This window comes from Panthera onca, chromosome C1 (assembly GCF_046562875.1).
Source record: "Panthera onca isolate mPanOnc1 chromosome C1, mPanOnc1 haplotype 2, whole genome shotgun sequence".
NCBI lineage: Eukaryota > Metazoa > Chordata > Mammalia > Carnivora > Felidae > Panthera > Panthera onca.
In genome coordinates this window covers 200,042,721-200,061,210 of record NC_138346.1, presented here as the reverse complement: position 1 = coordinate 200,061,210, position 18,490 = coordinate 200,042,721, and the positions used below count along the sequence as shown (strand labels likewise).

The following is an 18,490-nucleotide window of genomic DNA, read 5'->3' as shown; positions in this document are numbered from 1 at the left end:
CATGTGTGCTAACCACAAAGCCTTCTGGCAATGTTGGGTTCAAACTGCATTTCAAGCTGTTTCATGCCTCTTTGCCTTTGCCCAGATGCCCCTGCCTGGAGTGCCCTTCCTCTTTGACCTCCCCAGCTCCTACTTGTCCTTGGGGACTCAGCTTCAGCATCACCTCCTGCATGAGGTCTTCTCTGACCCTGTAGCTCCCTGAGCCCAGCGCTATTGTGGGATTTGACTGACTGAATTAATGAATAAATAGCACTTACCTGCTTTTATTCATTCATTAAGCCATAAATATTTACTGAGTTCCTGTTTTGTCCCAAGCACTGAGGATACAATCATAGATCACTGCCCTCAAGTAACCTAGGAGGGAGACAGCACAGTGGACAAAAGGGCATGTGACCTCATTGGCCAGGTGGTGAGAGGCTTCTTGAGGACAGGGATCTAATCTAAGGTATGAAGTAGGAGTTAGCCCTTTGAAGAGAGAGAGTGTGTTCCTGGCAGAGGGTTGAGAAGAGGAAAGATGTTCAGTATGGCTGGAGCTCAGAGTACCAGTGGTGGGTAAAGAAGGCGCTTAAGGGCTGGGGTGCCTGGGTGGCTCAGTTGGTTAATTGTCGGACTCTTGGTTTCAGCTCAGGTGATGATCTTATGGTTCCTGGTCCAGGTTCGTGGTCCAGGTTCCGCACGGTCAGCACGGAGCCTACTTGGGATTCTCCCTCTCTCTCTCTGCCCCTCTCCCACCCTCTCAAGAACATGTGCAAGCATGTATGTGGTGGGGGGCACTCTCTGTGTGTCAAAATAAACTTTAAAAAAGGAGGAAGAGAGTGAAGAGGAGAGAAGAGGAGAGGGAGGAGAGGGAGGAGGGGGAGGAGGAGGAGGCTGGTGCATCCATAGAGATCTGACACAAAAATAATTTTCCATCTGAACAGAGGTGGGGAGAATATCTCAATGGAGGAATCAGTGGGGCAGGCGGGAGTGATGCAGACTCTTAATTTGGGGAAACCTGGTAGGAAGGATTTCTCTTCCTCTCTCCTACTCCTAGAGGTAGGGAAGGAGCAGAGACATGGGCCCCTTCAGGCTCTACCATGCAGGTGACCAATGACTGAGATTACGCGGAGACCCTCAAAGTGGCTTCTTACTGATTTCTTAGGAGTTAGCCAGAAGAGGGACACCTGGCTGGCTCAGTTGGTAGAGCATGTGACTCTTGATCTCAGGGTTGTGAGTTCAAGTCTCATGCTGGGTGTAGAGATTACTTACATACATACATACATACATACATACATACATACACTTTAAAAAAAAGAGTTAGCTAGAAGAAAATTGGGCCTTCCTAGATCCTGCCAGAAACAGAAATACCAAACAAGGCTTTGCCCTTGGGTAAACTTGGCAGCTAGAATGTATTCCTTGCTGAGTGATCTTGGATTATTTAATCTCTCTGAGCCTGTTTCCTCATCTGTGGAAATGAGCAGAACAACATCTAAAACTCACAAGGTGAGAAGGAAATATGACATGATTGTTTGCAACAGTGAGGATTCCCCTCACCACCAATTTGCCAAAACAAATTAAACTGGTAAAATCCACCCACATTGGACAGTGGGATTAAACCAATAGACAAGCTGTGTGAGACCAGCCAGCACCTCAGCCTTGATACCTTGGGTTTCCAGAAGGCCTGACTGGGGAGAATAGAGTAGATCTTGGAAGCAGCTGTCCCCGCCTTACCCTTGCCACTAACCCAAGTGAGACCTGACCACTGTGCCCTGGAAACTCTTGGTACTTGATTTGCAGTCCCCTTTCATGGCATCGAGGGGATAACAAAGATGGAGACAAACTGAGATGTGAGTCTCAGCTGTGCTCTGTGACCTGAGACAAGCCTCAGTCTCCTCAGCTCTAAAATGGGCACACAGTGGCCCTCTCAAAATTGTTGCCCACAGAATGTGAAGAACTGACCATCTGGCCTCATAAATGTCAATTGTCAAGGCCCCAGACCAACTGCACTCCCTCTGGAATCACATTTGTCTGTCCTGCCTCTTCTACTAGCCCTGTCCAAGTCTCTCTCTGGGCCCTGAGGCCCAGCCCAGGTAGGTGCTAAGGATGCAATGGGGTTGTTAAACATTGAACCTGACCATGGAACAGGAGGCCCTAGGCCAGGGCCAATGGGGCTCCTGGAAAGGAGCACCTGGGCAGGGAAGGGGCATCTATAAACCATCAACTTTCTAGAGTGGCATCTCCAGGTCCAGCAGCAGGGGCCCAACCGGGGAACTGCCTGGAGAGCGGGGCTGGAGAGAGAAGGCAGCACAGCAGCAGCGGCGACTGAATGAGGTGGACACTCTGGCTGTGTTAGTTTCGGGCCAGTGCCTGTCTCGTTCTCGTTCCTCGCTCTTCCTCCAACCCACATTGCCTTCTTTCATCTCTCATCCTAAGAAGTAGGGGTTATTATCCCCATTTTGGAAGACGAAACTGGGGTTCAGAGAGGCGAGCACGTGCCCGGGTGTCTCGGCCGCCGGGCCTCCGGGGTGGGTCACTAGCACAACGCGCCCCCCGCCCGCGGTCCCGTGTCTCGGCGCTGGGGCCCAGAGGGCGGCGCCAGCCAGCGAGCCGCGGGGCGGGGCGGGGCCAGGCCTGACCCGCCACTGGCCTCCGGCGGGGGCGGCGAGAAGGGGGCCATGGAGGCACCGGACTGCCACTACCAGTTTCGGATCGCGCTGCTGGGGGACGCGGCCGTGGGCAAGACGTCGCTGCTGCGGCGCTACGTGGCGGGAGCGCCCGGGGCCCCGGAGCCCAAGCCCGAGCCCGAGCCCGAGTGGGCGCCCACAGTGGGCGTCGAGTTCTACAGCCGCAAGCTGCAGCTGCCCGCCGGGCCGCGCGTCAAGCTGCAGCTTTGGGACACCGCGGGCCACGAACGCTTCAGGTGCGGGGAGGGCGGGGTGAGAGACTTCGGGGTGGTCAGTGTCCCCGGCCTCCACGGCTACCCCCCAGCGGGGTTGGCCTCAGTGGCCCAGGTACAGGTCTGGGGAATGCCCTGGTCTCTAGCCCTTCACTCGGAGTCCTTACACAAATGCAGCCAGTGGCCTGAGACCCTGATGCTGGGAGGGCAGAAGGGCCCTGCTCTGGAAGGCTGGAGGGATGGGTGACCCGGCTGCTGAGAGAGCCCACGGAGCAGAGCGGGAAGTGTCAGGGAGCCGTGAAAGGACGAGAGATTTGGGTGGGCCTGGAAGGATGCATAGGAATTTGCCAGAAAACGGGAAGCAAAAAGCTGCAATCAGGAAAACATCAGGCTTCCTCCAGGAATGGAGGAATGGTCCAGAGGGTATGTGACTGGAACTTGCTCCCTAGCTGAGGGGCACAGGCACTCTCTTGAGAGACACAGATGCCAGGAGCAGAGAAGTACTGAGCAGTGTGAAATGAGCTATGGGGCCTGTGGGGCAGTCAGTGCTCGTGAGGGAAGCCCTGTCTTTGGGGGGGGTGGGGGGTCTTGAAGGCATAAACCTCGCCCAGCTCACTCCCCCTCCTTCAGGTGCATCACCAGGTCCTTTTACCGGAATGTGGTAGGTGTCCTACTGGTCTTTGATGTGACAAACAGGAAGTCCTTTGAACATATCTGCGACTGGCACCAGGAGGTCATGGCCACTCAGGGCCCAAACAAGGTGATCTTCTTACTGGTTGGCCACAAGAGTGATCTGCAGAGCACCCGTGTTGTCTCAGCCCAGGAGGCAGAGGAGCTGGCTGCCTCCCTGGGCATGGCCTTCATGGAGACCTCGGCCAAAAAGAACTGCAATGTGGACCTGGCCTTCAACACCCTTGCTGACGCCATCCAGCAGGCTCTGGAGCAGGGGGACATCAAGCTGGAAGAGGACTGGGGGGGTGTCCGGCTCATCCACAAGGCCCAAGTCCCCAGGTCCCCCCACAGGAAGCAGCCCCCAGGCCCATGTCAGTGTTGACTCTGGGAGGGAAAGGGTTAAACCTCTGTCAACCTCAGAAGTGCTGCTGGAATGGGGAGTGGCAGGATCTTTCTGGAGATCAAATGGCAGGATGTATCCAAAGGGTTAACATAAACAGTATCTTAGCAGTCACTCTTGGGGTCTCAGGGACTTTCTTCCAGAAAGATTTTCTTCCAGCAAGCTCTAAGAAGTCACGTGTACAGCAGCTTCCTGTCCTTCAGCCTGTTTCCTCAGTTGTCAGTGGGGCTCATTAAAGACCCACATCACGGCAGGGGGTGGGGGCATGAGGGGTGGGTGGGAGTGTGTGGGCATGAATGAGACAATGAATGTGGGGACATGCTCAGCCCAGAGCCAGCCATCCGGTAAGAACTGAATAACAAGAACTGTCCTCATCACTCTTTCCCATCTTGGACAGTTCTGGCAGTGTTTCTGAGCTTGGACGCTGAGATGCACCGCGTCTGGAAGCTGCTGCACAGACAAGGACTGGGCAGGAAATTTCAGGGCAAGCCTACCTCGGAGCCTCCTTAGGTCCTCAGGCTTGGATGAGTCTTAAATGCGTGCCCTGAAACTCAGGGTTGCTGCTCAGAACCCCTACTCCAAGGCCAGGTGCCTGATCTGGATCTGGAAGGCAGGGATGAACACGAGGGGCCAGCTCCTAGGTTAGGCACACAGTGGACACTCTGATTAGCCACCAAGTTGTTCCTTTGGGGGTGAAGAACCCACAGCCTCCTACCCCCACCCATTTGTCCCTGGGAGGGCAGCGATGGTGTTGATGGTGGGTTCACAGCACCCTCTGGAAACTGCCCACATCCAATGTTAATCTATTGAATCCACTGGGGCTGGGAGGAGTGTTTAAAAGCCTGGCTTTCTTTGCCCCAACTCAGAAGGTCAAACCCAGCTTTGTCAGTCTTCATGGGGCAAATTGAGGCCATTGTTCTTACAACATCACCGTTCTTCTCCCTCTGCTTATTCACACCTCCTTCCCCCACTCCCCCAAGGGTATTGGGTATAGGGTATTGCTCTCCAGAATATCCTAATCCATATCTGCTCACTAATCCTCATCTCAGAAATTGCCTCCTGGAGAACAGGAACTGCTAGGCAGAAAATACCTTGGGGCAATCTGGGAAGGCTTCCTGGAGATGGTATTTATGTTGGTAAGAATCTCAGTAGGTGTAGGGCACATGGGTGGCTCAATAAAGCATCCAACTCTTGATTTCGGCTCAGGTCATGATCTCAGGGTTCATGAGTTTGAGCCCAGCATGGCATCAGGCTCTGTGCTCGCAGCCGGGAGCCTCCTTAGGATTCTCTCTCTCCCCCCCCCCACTCTCACGTTTTCTCTGTCTCTCGCCCTCTCTCAAAATAAAGAAGAAGAAGAAGAAGAAGAAGAAGAAGAAGAAGAAGAAGAAGAGGAGGAGGAGGAGGAGGAGGAGGAGGAGGAGGAAGAAGAAGAAGAAGAAGAAGAAGAAGAATCTGCAGGAATAGGAGGGGTGTCATTGTGCCAGTGGGCACAGGAAGGGCATGAACAGTTGCCACAGCAAAAGAGCAAAACCATTTAATTCACTTTGTGACCTGGGGACTTACTCAGTCTCAGATTCCTCTTCAGTATCATGTGACTGATAATCCCTTCTTCCAAGGGCTCTTGGGAAGTTTCTAGTCAAGGTGGGTTTCTTAGCTTCTTCCCCATAGGGGATGGGCCAGGGTGGGTCTCGCTGTGCTCTGCCTCCTCTTTTACTACTATTTTTAAAGTTTATTTTGAGAGTCAGATGATATCAAGAGTCAGATGCTTAACCAACTTGAGCTACTCAGGCACCCCAAGGATCACCTCTTACCCATAGATAGTATCATCCCAGCTGCCAAAAGTAGGGTAAGCTTTGCAGTCAAGTTTGAATCTCGGCTCCACTGTGTAACTGTGGGACCCTGGGGAACTCACTTCATCTCTGCAAGCCACAGTGGACTCCTCTGGAAAAAGAGGATAGTAATACCTAACTCACAGGGTTTTAGAAAGGATTAGATGAGGGGCTCCTGGGTGGCTCAGTTGGTTAAAGCGTGTGACTTCGGCTCAGGTCATGATTTTGCAGTTTGTGGGTTTGAGCCCCACATCAGGCTCTATGCTGACAGCTCAGAGCTTGGAGCCTGCTTCGGATTCTGTGTCTCCCTCTCTCTCTGCCCCTTCCTCACTCATGCTCTGTCTCTCTCCTTCTCTCTCTCAAAAATAAATAAAGATTAAAAAGAAATTTTCTTTCTTAAGAAAAGATTAGATGAGAAATTTAAGGCAGTGCTGGCCACACAGTAGGAATTCACAAAATGGATGTCCCCTTCTTCCCCTGAGGGTTTTGCTTCTAATCACTGTAAGGGAACAGAGACTACCAAAGTAAACACTTTGGGGAAATAACAAGGATTCCAGACTCTACCAAAGATCTTAAAAGATCTTGACCGCACCCCCACCCTGCTCCCTGCCTCCAGACCCAGAGATGTGAACTGGGCTCTGCTTTCTTATTAAGGGTGAGATTCCAGAATTGTCCCTTCGGGGCTATCCCTAGGCTAGTCTGAACACACAAAACTCCCTCTCCAAAGCAGCACTCTGGCTAAACCCTCTCTGGCCATAGCAGCTTCCGCATGGTCAAGCTCCCAGGCCTGGATCCATGCTTTTTGCCCTTTAGAAGGCACAGAGCCAAAGTCTGCTACCTGTAGGCCCTTTCTGAAGATCCAGCCTGCCCTGGGAGCCACTGAAACCTAGTGGGTAAAGAGGGTAGACCCATCCTGCTCTCCACACATGAGGCTGGAACTGAAGATGTTGGGGGTGGGAGTCTAATCTCTCTACCTCTGAGCCTCAGTCTTTATGGTAAAATGAGAACAATTCCTACGTCACAGGTTTGTTAGAGGATTTAATATGATGACATGTGTTAAGTGCCCAATGAGTGTTAACTTCCTTCTGTTAACAAGCTCCCTTTGGGTCTTTCATGTGCCCATCCCTTGTCTGGAATGTCCTTTCTCCATCTATGTCAAAACTCTATTCATCCTTCAAGGTTTGGCCCAACCTAATGTATCAGTTCCTTCTCTGAGCCTTTAGGGCACCTGAGTGGCTCCCTTCTTTGAGATTTCAGGCTCTGCCGTCTCTTATCATTTTGCCCCACTAGACTCTAGCATTTCAAGGCCACGGTTTCCATGAGAAGGAAAGACAATGGGCCAAGAGCACAGGTCTGAGTCCTAGCCTGCCCAGGGACCTCAGACAGGTCATAATGACCTCTCCAGACCTTAATGTTCTTACCAGTAAAATAAAGGGCAGCACTGGGTGATGCTGGGGCCTTTTTTAACTATAGGTAACTGTGAGGCTTCAGTCCAGCTCTGGTCTCCTCCTCCCTGCTTCCCCTCATTCAGGCACACGGGACTTTCCAGGATGACTTTCTGGTACTAGATGCTTCCTTTTGTGTCCTCAAAACTCACTCCTGTTGTTGCAGCCACACCCTACCTCTATCTTTTGGTTAATACTTTCCTAGGAAAACCTCATATGCCATATCCCTTTACTTTTAGTTCAAATTAACTGCAGCAACTTCCTGGCTATACCCCTCCCACCCGCCTCCAACTCCATTCTCCACACTGGCAGCCAGAGCAAGTCTTTTAACATGGAAACACAATCACATTAGTCCTCCCCCTAAAGCTCCACTGGCTCCCCATCACCTGGACAGTAGTTTTCAAACTTTTTGTTTATATGCTTATTTTTAGCATCAGAATCTTATCTTTTAGTCCTAAAAATTCCCCCAATTAGGAAAAGGTATTGCTCAGGCTGAAGAGGGGTGGGAAGCCTAAGGCCAGCCTTCTGGGCCACCAACACTACACCCTCCCATTCCTGCAAGACAGACAGATACACAGATACACAGATACACACACACACACACACACACACACACACACGCACACAGCAGCCTCTGAAGACTTTGACACTACTGCCTGCAAGCTGTCCACCTCTCAAGTTTACTTGCTGCTCATCTCTGGACATCGTCTCCCAGTGTTACACCTTGTGCTTGAGCCACATGATGCACTGACCTCTTTACACCTCTGGGCCTTTGCATATGCTGTTCTTAGTCACCCCCACCTTGTCTCCATAAGACTTAGGGAGACAGGGCAGAGGCAGGCTCTGGAAGTCAGATGGACTTGGCTGAAGCCTCGGCACCAACACAAGCTGTGTGATTTGGAGTAAGTTAAACTTTTAACTCTCAGTTTCCTCCTGGGAACATGGGATTAGATAAGATACTACAATTACACTGTGTGACACAGGCCAAGCACATTCTTCCTTCTTCAGACTTGTTGGGAAAACACAATGCACTTATCTATGGAAGGCACTTGGCACAGCATGAGGCACCTGTAAGCACCCTACAAGGACCCTCTACAAGGACGCTGGAGTCCATCAGCCCTGTTGTCCCTGAGCTCCTCAGCACTGGCCTAGGCTCTGGGAATCTGGATATGGTTCTCAGTCAATGAGGAAGAGGGCCTCGAAGCCAGGATGCTGGTGAGCTGCACTAAGGATGGCCACACCAAGTCAGAAGATGCCTTATAGATCACTTGGTGGTGCCCCTGTCCTGTACTCCTACACACAGTCTTTGTCAAAGCCTGTGAGTGCGCCGTGTAACCATCTTTCAGAATTCCCCCTGCCCTCCACTTCACTACCACCGCCTCCATCCAGGCAACAGCCTTCTAATGAACCTCTCTGCTTCCACACCTGCCCTCTCCCTTCCCCCCTCCTGGCTATTTGTACTCCACTGCCTGGCCAGGGTGACGTTTTAAAACTGCAAACCTGACAATAAATTATATTTAATATAAAAAAAAGAGAAAAAATAAATAAAATCTTGGCATTCTGTTAAAACAAAAACAACTGCAAACCTGATGAAAATCCCCTAGTGGCTCCTGTTACCTTTTGGGTAAAGTGCACTCTTGCTGGGGCCTACGAGGCACTGCATGACCTGGCCTGACTCACCTCACTACACTGCCTCGGGGCTGGCTTCCACGCAGTTCTCTCTCCCTCAAAGAGATCTCCACGCCTTCACCTGAGTCACCAACTCAGTTGGTCAGACTTCCCCCAGTCCTGTGAACCTCTCCTTTGCAACCCTAGGCACAGAGGCAGTTTTACACCCACTCTATGGCAGGACCACTCCATGTTTTTATTCACCAACACAGGCCCAGGCCCAGCTTATAAATACTTGCTGAATGAACAAGCCCCTCCACATACAGATAGGACAAAGCTCAAGATGGATGAAGCCACTTACCTGTCACACAGCTGATCAAGAATTGAGATCTTTTGACTCTACCCCAGCTCTTTCCATTAAACTGCCCAATTCTTTTGTCCCTTTCTGTCCTTAATGAAGGTTTCAGAACTAATTCTGGGTTCCTTCTTGGTTGTCAAGGTCAGTGACTCGTTCCTACTATTGGAACTCAGCGAGAGGCCTTTTGCTGTCTGATATCACCAACAGAACATCCTTTGAGAATGTCACCCAGTGGTATCAGGAGGTTCTGGAAAAAGTGAGACTCTTCAACATCCTTTTCCTGGTGGTAGGCCGCAGAAGTGACCTGATGCCCAAGCAACAGGTGACGTTGGAGGAAGAGAAGCTGGCTGCCTCTTTGGGTGCTCGCCATGTTGAGACCTTGGCCAAGAGCAACAGGAACATCAGCACGGCCTTTGGGCTGCTCACTTAAGAGAGGGGTTATGGGGCCAAATTCCAAGTGGGAGGGAATGAAAAGCAGGGTCCCATCTCAGGCCAAGATTCAAGGCAGAGGAGAAAAGCAGGACAAGGTGGGTATACCCATGCTGGTGATCTCTGGATGGAACACCCACGCCCCCTGAGGCCCAAGGAACCCTCACAATCCACAAGGGCTACACTGGGCTCAGGACAGGGTGATGCTAGGTACCACTGAAGGTCATGACCCTGAGGTCTTAAGGTGCCTGGTTTCCTCTGCATGATGTTGAAAATACAGGGATCAGGGATATCAACAACTAAGAACAGATAGGCACCTGCACAGATGGGCCTTTCCCCAAGCTACTGCCATCCTTTCTTAGGGCCAAGGATGAACATCAGGAGTTCTAGACTTTGCCAAAACTCTTGAGATTGGGGCTCATGAGAGTCACCCTGTCCCGTTCTTATGACAGAGAAACTGGACTCAAACTCCTACTGACGGTATGGCCTTCCTTGGAGTAAAATAATAGAAAAATTCCTGGGTTTTTTTCTCCTCACAGAATGAATAGTGGTGCTGCCACCTGCTGACAGAGAGCTACATCCAGCCTTGCTTGTCCTCTGAACTCTCTCTGGCCTTTCAAAGGCTATAAGCCATGTATACCCTGTGTCTTCGATTAATAACTTCTTTATTCTGGAAAAGCAAATGAAAGTCATATTCATATAAACACTGACATTACAAAGTACAGGGAAAAGGGGAAAGGAAAAGGAAACAAAAACCTCTACAAATCCTGCTAATACTGTCTCACCAAACAAGACCATAATGCTTTGTTCCATATTCAATCACTTATATAATAAACCACAAATAAAATCTTCTCTGGAAGATACATTGTTCCTCTCTGAGACGGCAGGGAAAAGGGACTGGAAGTTGGGATAGGAGGCTTTATTCTTTTGGCAGATCCTCTCAGTCATTATAGATATTGCTGTACTGTTAATAAAAAATATATGCTTCTCTGTAAAGCATTAAAAAAAAAAATCCAAGGATGAGATGGCTGAGGTCTCAGCTCAAGTATCTCCAAATACATTGTTGTCCATTCCCTGACCTTTCCATGTGTTATTTCTTGGTTGTTTTCCGGATCAATGCCATTCTCTGAAAGGAGAGTGAAATAACCAATAACACAGGTTAGAGTCAGGAACTGTCCCAGTCACCCATGTGTGGCATGGTCTATACCACAAGCTGAAGCCCTTGGGAACCTACATGCACAGAGCAGCTCAGCAGGCTCCTTTGAGCCTAAGAGCAGTCTTCAGGACCCCAAGAGATGTTTGGACAGGCCAGTGGATCCATTCTGTTGACCAAAAGACCCAAACTGCTATAGGTTAGCAGGATGGTAAGAAAGTTAAAAACAGAAGGTAACAGCTCTTGCCTTTTGGGGACTTAGGGGATAGGTCATCAAAGCATATGTTTTCTAGACTCCTAATCTCTGAGGATTCTAGAGTCCAATCTCTCCGAGGATGAAGAAAATAGGGAAGGGGACTGTTTCAAGACTGTTGCCACACATAAAGGGAGCTGATATTTCATTCTTGATGACCTACAGTGAAGGAAACTGACACTAACAATTTCCACCACAACCCATCAGGGAAACATTCAGGTCACAGGTTTCAAATTTTACTATTTCCAGCCACTGGCCAAATTACTGATTGGCTTTGCTTACTCTTTGACCAAGAGATTGTCCTAATATTATGATACTTGCTGAGAGAGGGGGGCAGGGAGGGAGATAGGGCTGAAAAGTGGATAATTTGGGAACAGAGCCAAAATGACCGTCCCTTGTCTGAAGGACTGCCTTCTGAGGAATACTGTGATCTTTTGATTCAGGCTATCAGTGGCTTCCGTGTAGGGCTTCCTCTGTGAGCTTTGTAAACACACACACTCCGGAGATCCCAGGATATGGAAAAGCAAGGGACAGTCAGCTACAACCACCCAACGATGCCCATTAAGCTTGGAAAGAACTCACTTTTGAAATCAGAGCACCAGCTAAATTAAGATGTTGTCAAGTGGAAGCCATCACTGCTATCAGATTGACCAATGACAGAGACAACTTGTTCACAGAAGTGGAGTTAGTTCTCATACTGACCCCTCAGTTCTGCAGTCAGAGGGGCAGAGAACAAAGGTGAAGTTGGGACAGAGGCCAGAATGCCTAGCACGGCAGTCTGGGCGCGACCCTCCTGCACAAGTATGGCTTATCTCTCCTTTCTTTAAACTGCCCTCTACCCAGAGGGCCACATATGATGTTCTGACAGCAACAGTGCAGGAGGATTTCATTAGGGAGACATGGAGGGGCGAGTTCTGTCCCTATTAGAAGAATCTACAATCAACAGCTTTAAGTGGCGCCCATCAGGACTGAGAGAAAAAACTGAGGCCACATGTGGGAACAGCAAAGTACCACAGACGTATCTCACTGTTCTCCCATGGAGCCCTGTGCTTCTTGCCGTCTCTGATCTCTGGTCCAGGGAGTGGAGCTTACTGTGTGAGGGAAGCGACAACTGCAGTGATAGTAGCTGTGTGTGCTGTCTTGCTCCCTTGGAGACACAGCTCAAGGATCAGCTGTGACTCCCCTGGGTTTCTGACAGCTCCTCACCTGTTTGTGAGCCTCTGTGGTGCAAGCCTTTTTGTAGGGCCGGATTTCTTCAGAGCCAAATCCAGGGATCCACATGTTCCACTGGCGTTCTGCAAGGAAGAGGCCAGCACAGAGATAAGGGGACAGGGAAGGCAGCATCAAAGTGCAGGGGGACCCTTGGACAAGGATCAGGGAGCACTAATCTGAGCAATCAGCTATATTAATTAGCAGTAACCCTGCAGAGGGATTCTATGGAATACAAATGGGGGAATCACATGTGGTGCCTCCAAGGTTTGAAATGACACCATTCGACCTACATGCAAAGACAAAAGAGGGAAATGAGTCCAGGCTGTGAGTTATGAGCCCTAAGGTTTCCATGCAGCTCAAGAGAACAGAAAAGTCATTTGTTTCTTCAGTTGTCTTTTTTTTTTTTTTTTTTTTTTAAAGTAGGCTCCACACTTAACATGGGGCTTGAACTCACGATCCTGAGATCAAGAGTCACATGTTCTCCCCATTGAGCCAGCCAGGCACCTTCAGTTGTCTTATTCCTAAGTTCAAAGTCACTCCTCTCAAACCCAAAGGAAGAGGAGGAGGAGAAAGGCATTTTGAGCATTCTGGAGTTAAGAGCCAAGTCCCAGTTCTGCTGCTTCACTGTAGAGCTGCATGACGCTGGGTCTCAGTTTCTTCATCTTTTACATGGTAGTAACAACAGTGATAACCATGTCATAGAGTGGTTGAAAGCATTCAATGACATAATGCAATCCCAGAGTCTGGGATAAATGCACAGAGATATGGATACAGACATAGGTATGTCCATAGCACAGCCCTGTGTTCTGGTGCCACTGGATATGGTCATCCCTGTAAGAGTGTCCCTAAAGGTTCCAAGAGGGCAAAGAGATTTTGTTTATCAGACTATGTCAGTAATTGGCATAGCTACACGGACGCCCAAACCCATGAATAAAAGTGCGGGGCACTTTAAGTATACCCAATATAAAAAAATTATACTTACACAAGATTATTTAGGGAATAAGCCTATTCAAAAGGAGTAAGATACTTTATCATATGCCCTAAAGCACTGAAAACATTTGTTGTGCAAATCTGTTTTGCCCTAGGCAGCCACTTAAATCAAATTGAGTATTAGTGATTTTATAGTTATACTTTGTGTCCACTGTACAGTAACTATTGGATGAATAAATGATTTATGTTTGGTTCTAGAATAATTTTATATACAGCTCTCTTCCAATATTTATTTGAAAATAAAAATATCTGAAGCCTTCTGCAAATAATATTTGTTGTCAGTCCTTGAAAGTGGAACTAACGGGGCGCCTGGGTGGCTCAGTCGGTTAAGCGTCCGACTTCGGCTCAGGTCATGATCTCATGGTCCGTGAGTTCGAGCCCCGCATCAGGCTCTGTGCTGACGGCTCAGAGCCTGGAGCCCGTTTCGGATTCTGTGTCTCCCTCTCTCTCTGCCCCTTCCCTGTTCATGCTCTGTCTCTCTCTGTCTCAAAAATAAATACATGTTAAAAAAAAAAAAAAAAGAAAAGTGGAACTAAGATTATTCCCGGGGTACCTGGGTGGCTCAGTTGGTTAAGTGTCCGACTTCAGCTTAGATCATGATCTCGAAGTTCCCGAGTTCAAGCCCCACATTGGGCTCTGTGCCGACAGCTTGGAGCCTGGAGCCTACTTCAGATTGTGTCTCCCTCTCTCTCAGTCCCTCTTCCACTCACGCTATGTCTCTCTCTCAAAAATAATAAACTTAAAAAAAAATGAGCCTTTAAAAAAGATTATTCTCTGGGAATTAAACTTTAAAATCAATAAAAGTGGGTCAGGATATGGATATGTAAAGTGTCTTTAAAGAAAGAAAACAGCCAGGCTGGCTGGCTCAGTTGGTAGGGGATGCGACTCTTGATCTCGGGATTGTGAGCCTGAGCTCCACACTGTAGAGCTTACTTAAAAAAAAAAAAAAAAAAAAAAAAAAAAAAAAAAAAATCTTAAAAAAAAAGCTACCAGGCAAGAATGCACACATGTAAGTATGTGTAGCAATATATGTAAATATGTATATATTTAGGGGCGCCTGGGTGACTCAGTTGGGTGTCTGACTTCGACTCAGGTGATGATCACAGCTTGTGAGTTTGAACCCCACATCGGCTCCCCAGTCTCAGTGCAGAGTCTGCTTTGGATCCTCTGTTTCTCTGTCCCTCCCCGGCTTGCTCTCTTTCTCTCAAAAATAAATGAAAATTTAAAAAATTTTAAATATGCGTATATTTATATTTTGTATTACATTAATGTAACAGCAACAACAATCATTTAGTGACTAAAAGGTATAGTAAAATGTGTGGTATAAAGCAGCACTGTAGGGGCGCCTGGGTGGCTCAGCTGGTTAGGTGTCTAACTTTGGGTCAGGTCATGATCTCACAGTTCATGAGTTCGAGCCCTGAGTCAGGCTCTGCACTGACAGCTCAGAGCCTGGAGCCTGCTTTGGATTCTGTGTCTCCCTCTCTCTCTGCCCCTCCCCTGCTTGCATTCTGTCTCTCTCTAAAATAAATTTTAAAACATTTAAAAATATAAAAATAAAGCAGCATTGTACAAAGCATTCCATGTACATTATCTCATTGAACTCCCACATTTCTTTTTTTTTTTTTTAAGTTTATTTATTTTGAGAAAGAGAGCATGAGCAGGGAGAGAGGCAAAAGGAGAGGGAGGGAGTGAAAGAGAGATAATCCCAAGCAGGCTCCAAGTTGTCAGCACTGAGCCCCATGCAGGGCTCAAACCCACGAACCATGAGATCATAACCTTAACCAAAATCATGAGCTGGACATTTAACCAACTGAGCCACCCAGGAGCTCCTAAACTTCCACATTTCTAAAGACTCTGTCAGAAAGGGAGGTTATTTAACTACGCAAGTACAGAAAATCGGGTGAGAAGCAAACCTGGCAGCACCCATCCCAGTCGGTCAGAAGAGAGGAGATGTCCAGATTTTACAGCCCCATCTGCAAGTCTATCTTTGTTGGGGGTGGTGTGCAGCAGACCTGGGTGGTCAGGTGCCATTCAATACCAGGTTCCTCAATTCCCCTTGCTCCGATCCCATGCCCCCCAAGCGATCTGATTATGCATCAGTCTCCACCTAGGCCTGCTTCAGAAGCTGTTCTGGCAATGCAGACTTGTGAGTATTCCTATCTTTGTGACAATTACTTCTCACCCATAATGAATAAACTAACATTCCAATGTTATTTCCAATAATTAAAATACAAAATATTTTGGGGTGCTTTGGTGGCTCAGTCAGTTAAGCATCTGACTCTTGATTTCGGCTCAAGTCAAGATCTCACAGTTTGTGAGACTGAGTGAGCCCAGTATCAGCTCTGCATTGACAGCATGGAGGCTGCTTGGAATTCTCTCTCTTCCTCTCTCTCTCTCTGCTCCCTCTGCTCTCTGCCCCCTCCCCCACTTATACACGCTCTCTCAAATAAATAAATAAATAAATAAACTTAAAAAAATTTTAAAAATAGGAATGCTAAACTCTCAAAGTAATATAATCTGTTGTGTGGGGGAGGGTTGTGGCAAAATATACATAAAAATTACCATTTTAACCATTTTTATTTTATTTATTTATTTTTAAATTTTTTTTAACATTTATTCATTTTAGAGACAGAGAGAGACAGAGCATGAATGGGGGAAGGTCAGAGAGAGAGGGAGACACAGAATCTGAAACAGGCTCCAGGCTCTGAGGTGTCAGCACAGAGCCCGATGCAGGGCTCGAACTCATGGACTGCGAGATCATGACCTGAGCCGAAGTCAGTCGCCCAACCGACTGAGCCACCCAGGCGCCCCATAACCATTTTTAGGTATACAGTTCTGTGGCATTAAGCTCATTCACCTTGTTGTACAACCATTATCACTACTCATTTCCAAAATGTTTTCATCATGTCAAACTAATGCTCTGTACACATTAAATCAGTGCCCATCTCCCCCCTCCCACGGCCCCTCATCATCACCATTCTACTTTCTATCCATTTGCGTTATGGTGGTTTTAAAACATGTCTGCAAATTCCTTTACATGCCTCCCGTTAAGGAATGGAGATTGCCTCAAAGAACAGAATTCAGTGGAGTGACACTGAGGGACCTCAGACACTGGGTCAGTGAAAGCCGTGCACTTTCTGCCAGGTGGTCATAGGATACTTATCCTGAGAGCCTATAGCCACCATGTAAGAAGTCCAGCCAGGGGTGCTTGGATGGCTCAGTCAACTAACCGTCCAATTTCAGCTCAGGTCATGATCTCACGGTTTAGGAGTTCAAGCCCCACATTAGGTCCTGTGCTGACAGCTCGGAGCCTAGATTCTGCTGCGGATTCTGTGTCTCCCTCTCTCTCTGCTCCTCCCTCACTTGCACTCTGTCTCTCTCTATCTCTCTCAAGAATAAATAAACATTAAAAAACAATTAAAAAAAAAAGAAGTCCAGCCATCCCAGGACTGCACGGGATGAGATCATGTAGGGAGACTGCAGACAAAGGAAGACCTGTGGAGTCCCAGCTTTTTGAGAGCATCTAGCCCAGGTATCAGACTTGGACATGATGAAACCCTGTTATGGGTTGAACTGTGTCCCTCAAAAAGAAAAAGACATGTTTAAGTCCTAACCCCCAGCACCTCAGAATATATTGGTAATAGGGTCACTGCAGATGTAACTAATTAAGATAAGGTCATACAGGAGTAGGGTGGGCTCTTAATCCAGTATAACTAGCATCCTGAAGAGCAGAAGAGGCAGACCAACAGACACACACAGGAGAGAAGGTCACTCAGAGGCATAGACCGAGTGATGCAGCTATATGCAGGCAAGGATTCCTAGCCACCACCAGAAGCTAGGAAAAGGCAAGGAAAGATTCTTCCACAGTAACACTGGAGAGATCATGGCCCTGCTGATACCTTGATTTTAGATTTCTGGCCGCCAGAACTGTGAGAGAATAAATTTTGTTTTTTTAAGCTACCTAGTTTATGGTACTTTGTTACGACAGCCCTAGGAGACTAATACATCTTCCTTCAAAACAATCTCAGCCCCGGCCACCACCTGACTTTAATTACGTGAGAAACCCCTTAGCAAAACTGGCTGGCTAAGCCCAGTCACCCCCTGACTTATGAACAAAATAAACCATTGTTATTGTTTTAAGCCACTGTCTTGGAGCAGTTTGTTACCCAATAACACATAACTGGAATATCTGTCCTCTATTACTAATACCAGCAACGTTAACCAGAAGTGTGTTATTTACTCCACCAAGACTACCAGCGTCTCCCTAAGCCATACCTTCCTGACACTGGGAAGGAAGCCTTTTTCAGTAATCAGTCATGGGTTGTTCTATACCGAATCCCTCAATCTGCCTCATTCAGTTGGCTTGACTATCTCTGTACTCACAAGACTGTTCACTTTCTTCTGAACTGCATTGTAACCAATGCAGAGTGGGGCTTGTTTATTTCCCAAGTAATTATGGTTATCAATGTTATCTCAGAAAAACCCAAGCTTGAATTTAGTGTAAAAAAACAGAACACAAAATTATATGTATATTATGATTACAATTTGGGGGAGGGGGGCAATGCATAAATAGGCTAAAAACTGGAAGAGAAACACCATTATTTAAATGGTGGAGACATAATTGCTACATTTATAAAACTCTACTTTGTGCCAGGTCCTGTTCCAGTCACTTGACAAACATAACCCGTAATTCTCATGATCACCCTACAGGGATGATATTATGATCTCCACTTTACAAATGAGGAAACAGGCTCTAAGAGACAGTTGGTAGGAAGAACAAGGTGATACAGACAGAAAGTGGCAAACCCAATGCCTGGGCTCATTCTTCTTACCATGGATGGATTTCCCTTCTCTATGTAAATCTGCTATGGAATGAACACATACATCCCAGAGCCCAATAGCCTAATTCTGACATGAAGCTTCCTCTGACTAGATCTTCCTGGTGGTCCTAAAGGATCAACAGTGTGAATGCCTCAGGGAGAAACAAGACCACATACCTAGATGCAGCTGGACATCTTTCACCTCCAGGGTGCTGGACTTGCGATGCCGAGCAAGCTGGCAGGCTGCTGTCACCACACTCTCGATAAAATCATCAGCAATCTGCAGCAGCATCTGGGGAAGACAAAAGTGGGGGAGAGTAACCATGACACTGGCAGAGTAGGCTCCTGTTGCTGGGACAACTGTGTCTGCTTGAATCACATATTTAGTCAGGCTTTCTATTAGAAGCCATGGAATCAGCATTTGGGCTAAGGTGAGGAGGAAGAGT

The 18,490-nt window shown here is 47.9% G+C and overlaps 2 protein-coding genes and 1 non-coding gene across 5 annotated transcripts in view; 2 read left to right on the top strand and 1 right to left on the bottom strand.

Moving 5' to 3' along the window:
* Nucleotides 1-1,161: 1,161 nt before the first annotated feature.
* Nucleotides 1,162-1,234, top strand: TRNAK-CUU (transfer RNA lysine (anticodon CUU)). The gene has a single exon. It is a non-coding gene; the product is annotated as a tRNA-Lys (tRNA).
* Nucleotides 1,235-2,456: 1,222 nt separating this feature from the next.
* Nucleotides 2,457-3,929, top strand: RAB42 (RAB42, member RAS oncogene family). The gene is made up of 2 exons (XM_060624759.3): nt 2,457-2,899; nt 3,506-3,929. The coding sequence occupies exons 1-2, from the start codon at nt 2,655-2,657 to the stop codon at nt 3,927-3,929; spliced, it is 669 nt and encodes a 222-aa protein (XP_060480742.1). The 5' UTR covers nt 2,457-2,654.
* A 6,335-nt stretch (nt 3,930-10,264) lies between these two features.
* Nucleotides 10,265-18,490, bottom strand: part of TAF12 (TATA-box binding protein associated factor 12) — a 32,906-nt gene continuing 24,680 nt past the window's right edge. For all 3 annotated transcript variants that reach the window (XM_078452156.2, XM_060624761.3, XM_078452155.2), the window contains 3 exons: nt 18,222-18,336; nt 12,229-12,317; nt 10,265-10,742 (listed from right to left, as the gene is read on the bottom strand). In XM_078452156.2, coding sequence (XP_078308282.1) covers nt 10,707-10,742; nt 12,229-12,317; nt 18,222-18,336 — 240 coding nt within the window. In that variant the 3' untranslated portion in view covers nt 10,265-10,706. The remainder of the gene's footprint in view (nt 10,743-12,228; nt 12,318-18,221; nt 18,337-18,490) is intronic.

Bases quoted from the DNA above. Each gene is read 5' to 3' on its own strand.
- RAB42 (XM_060624759.3), top strand. From the start codon at position 2,655: ATGGAGGCACCGGACTGCCACTACCAGTTTCGGATCGCGCTGCTGGGG. The intron at 2,900-3,505 runs GTGCGGGGAGGG...CCCCTCCTTCAG, and splicing joins GCGGGCCACGAACGCTTCAG to GTGCATCACCAGGTCCTTTT.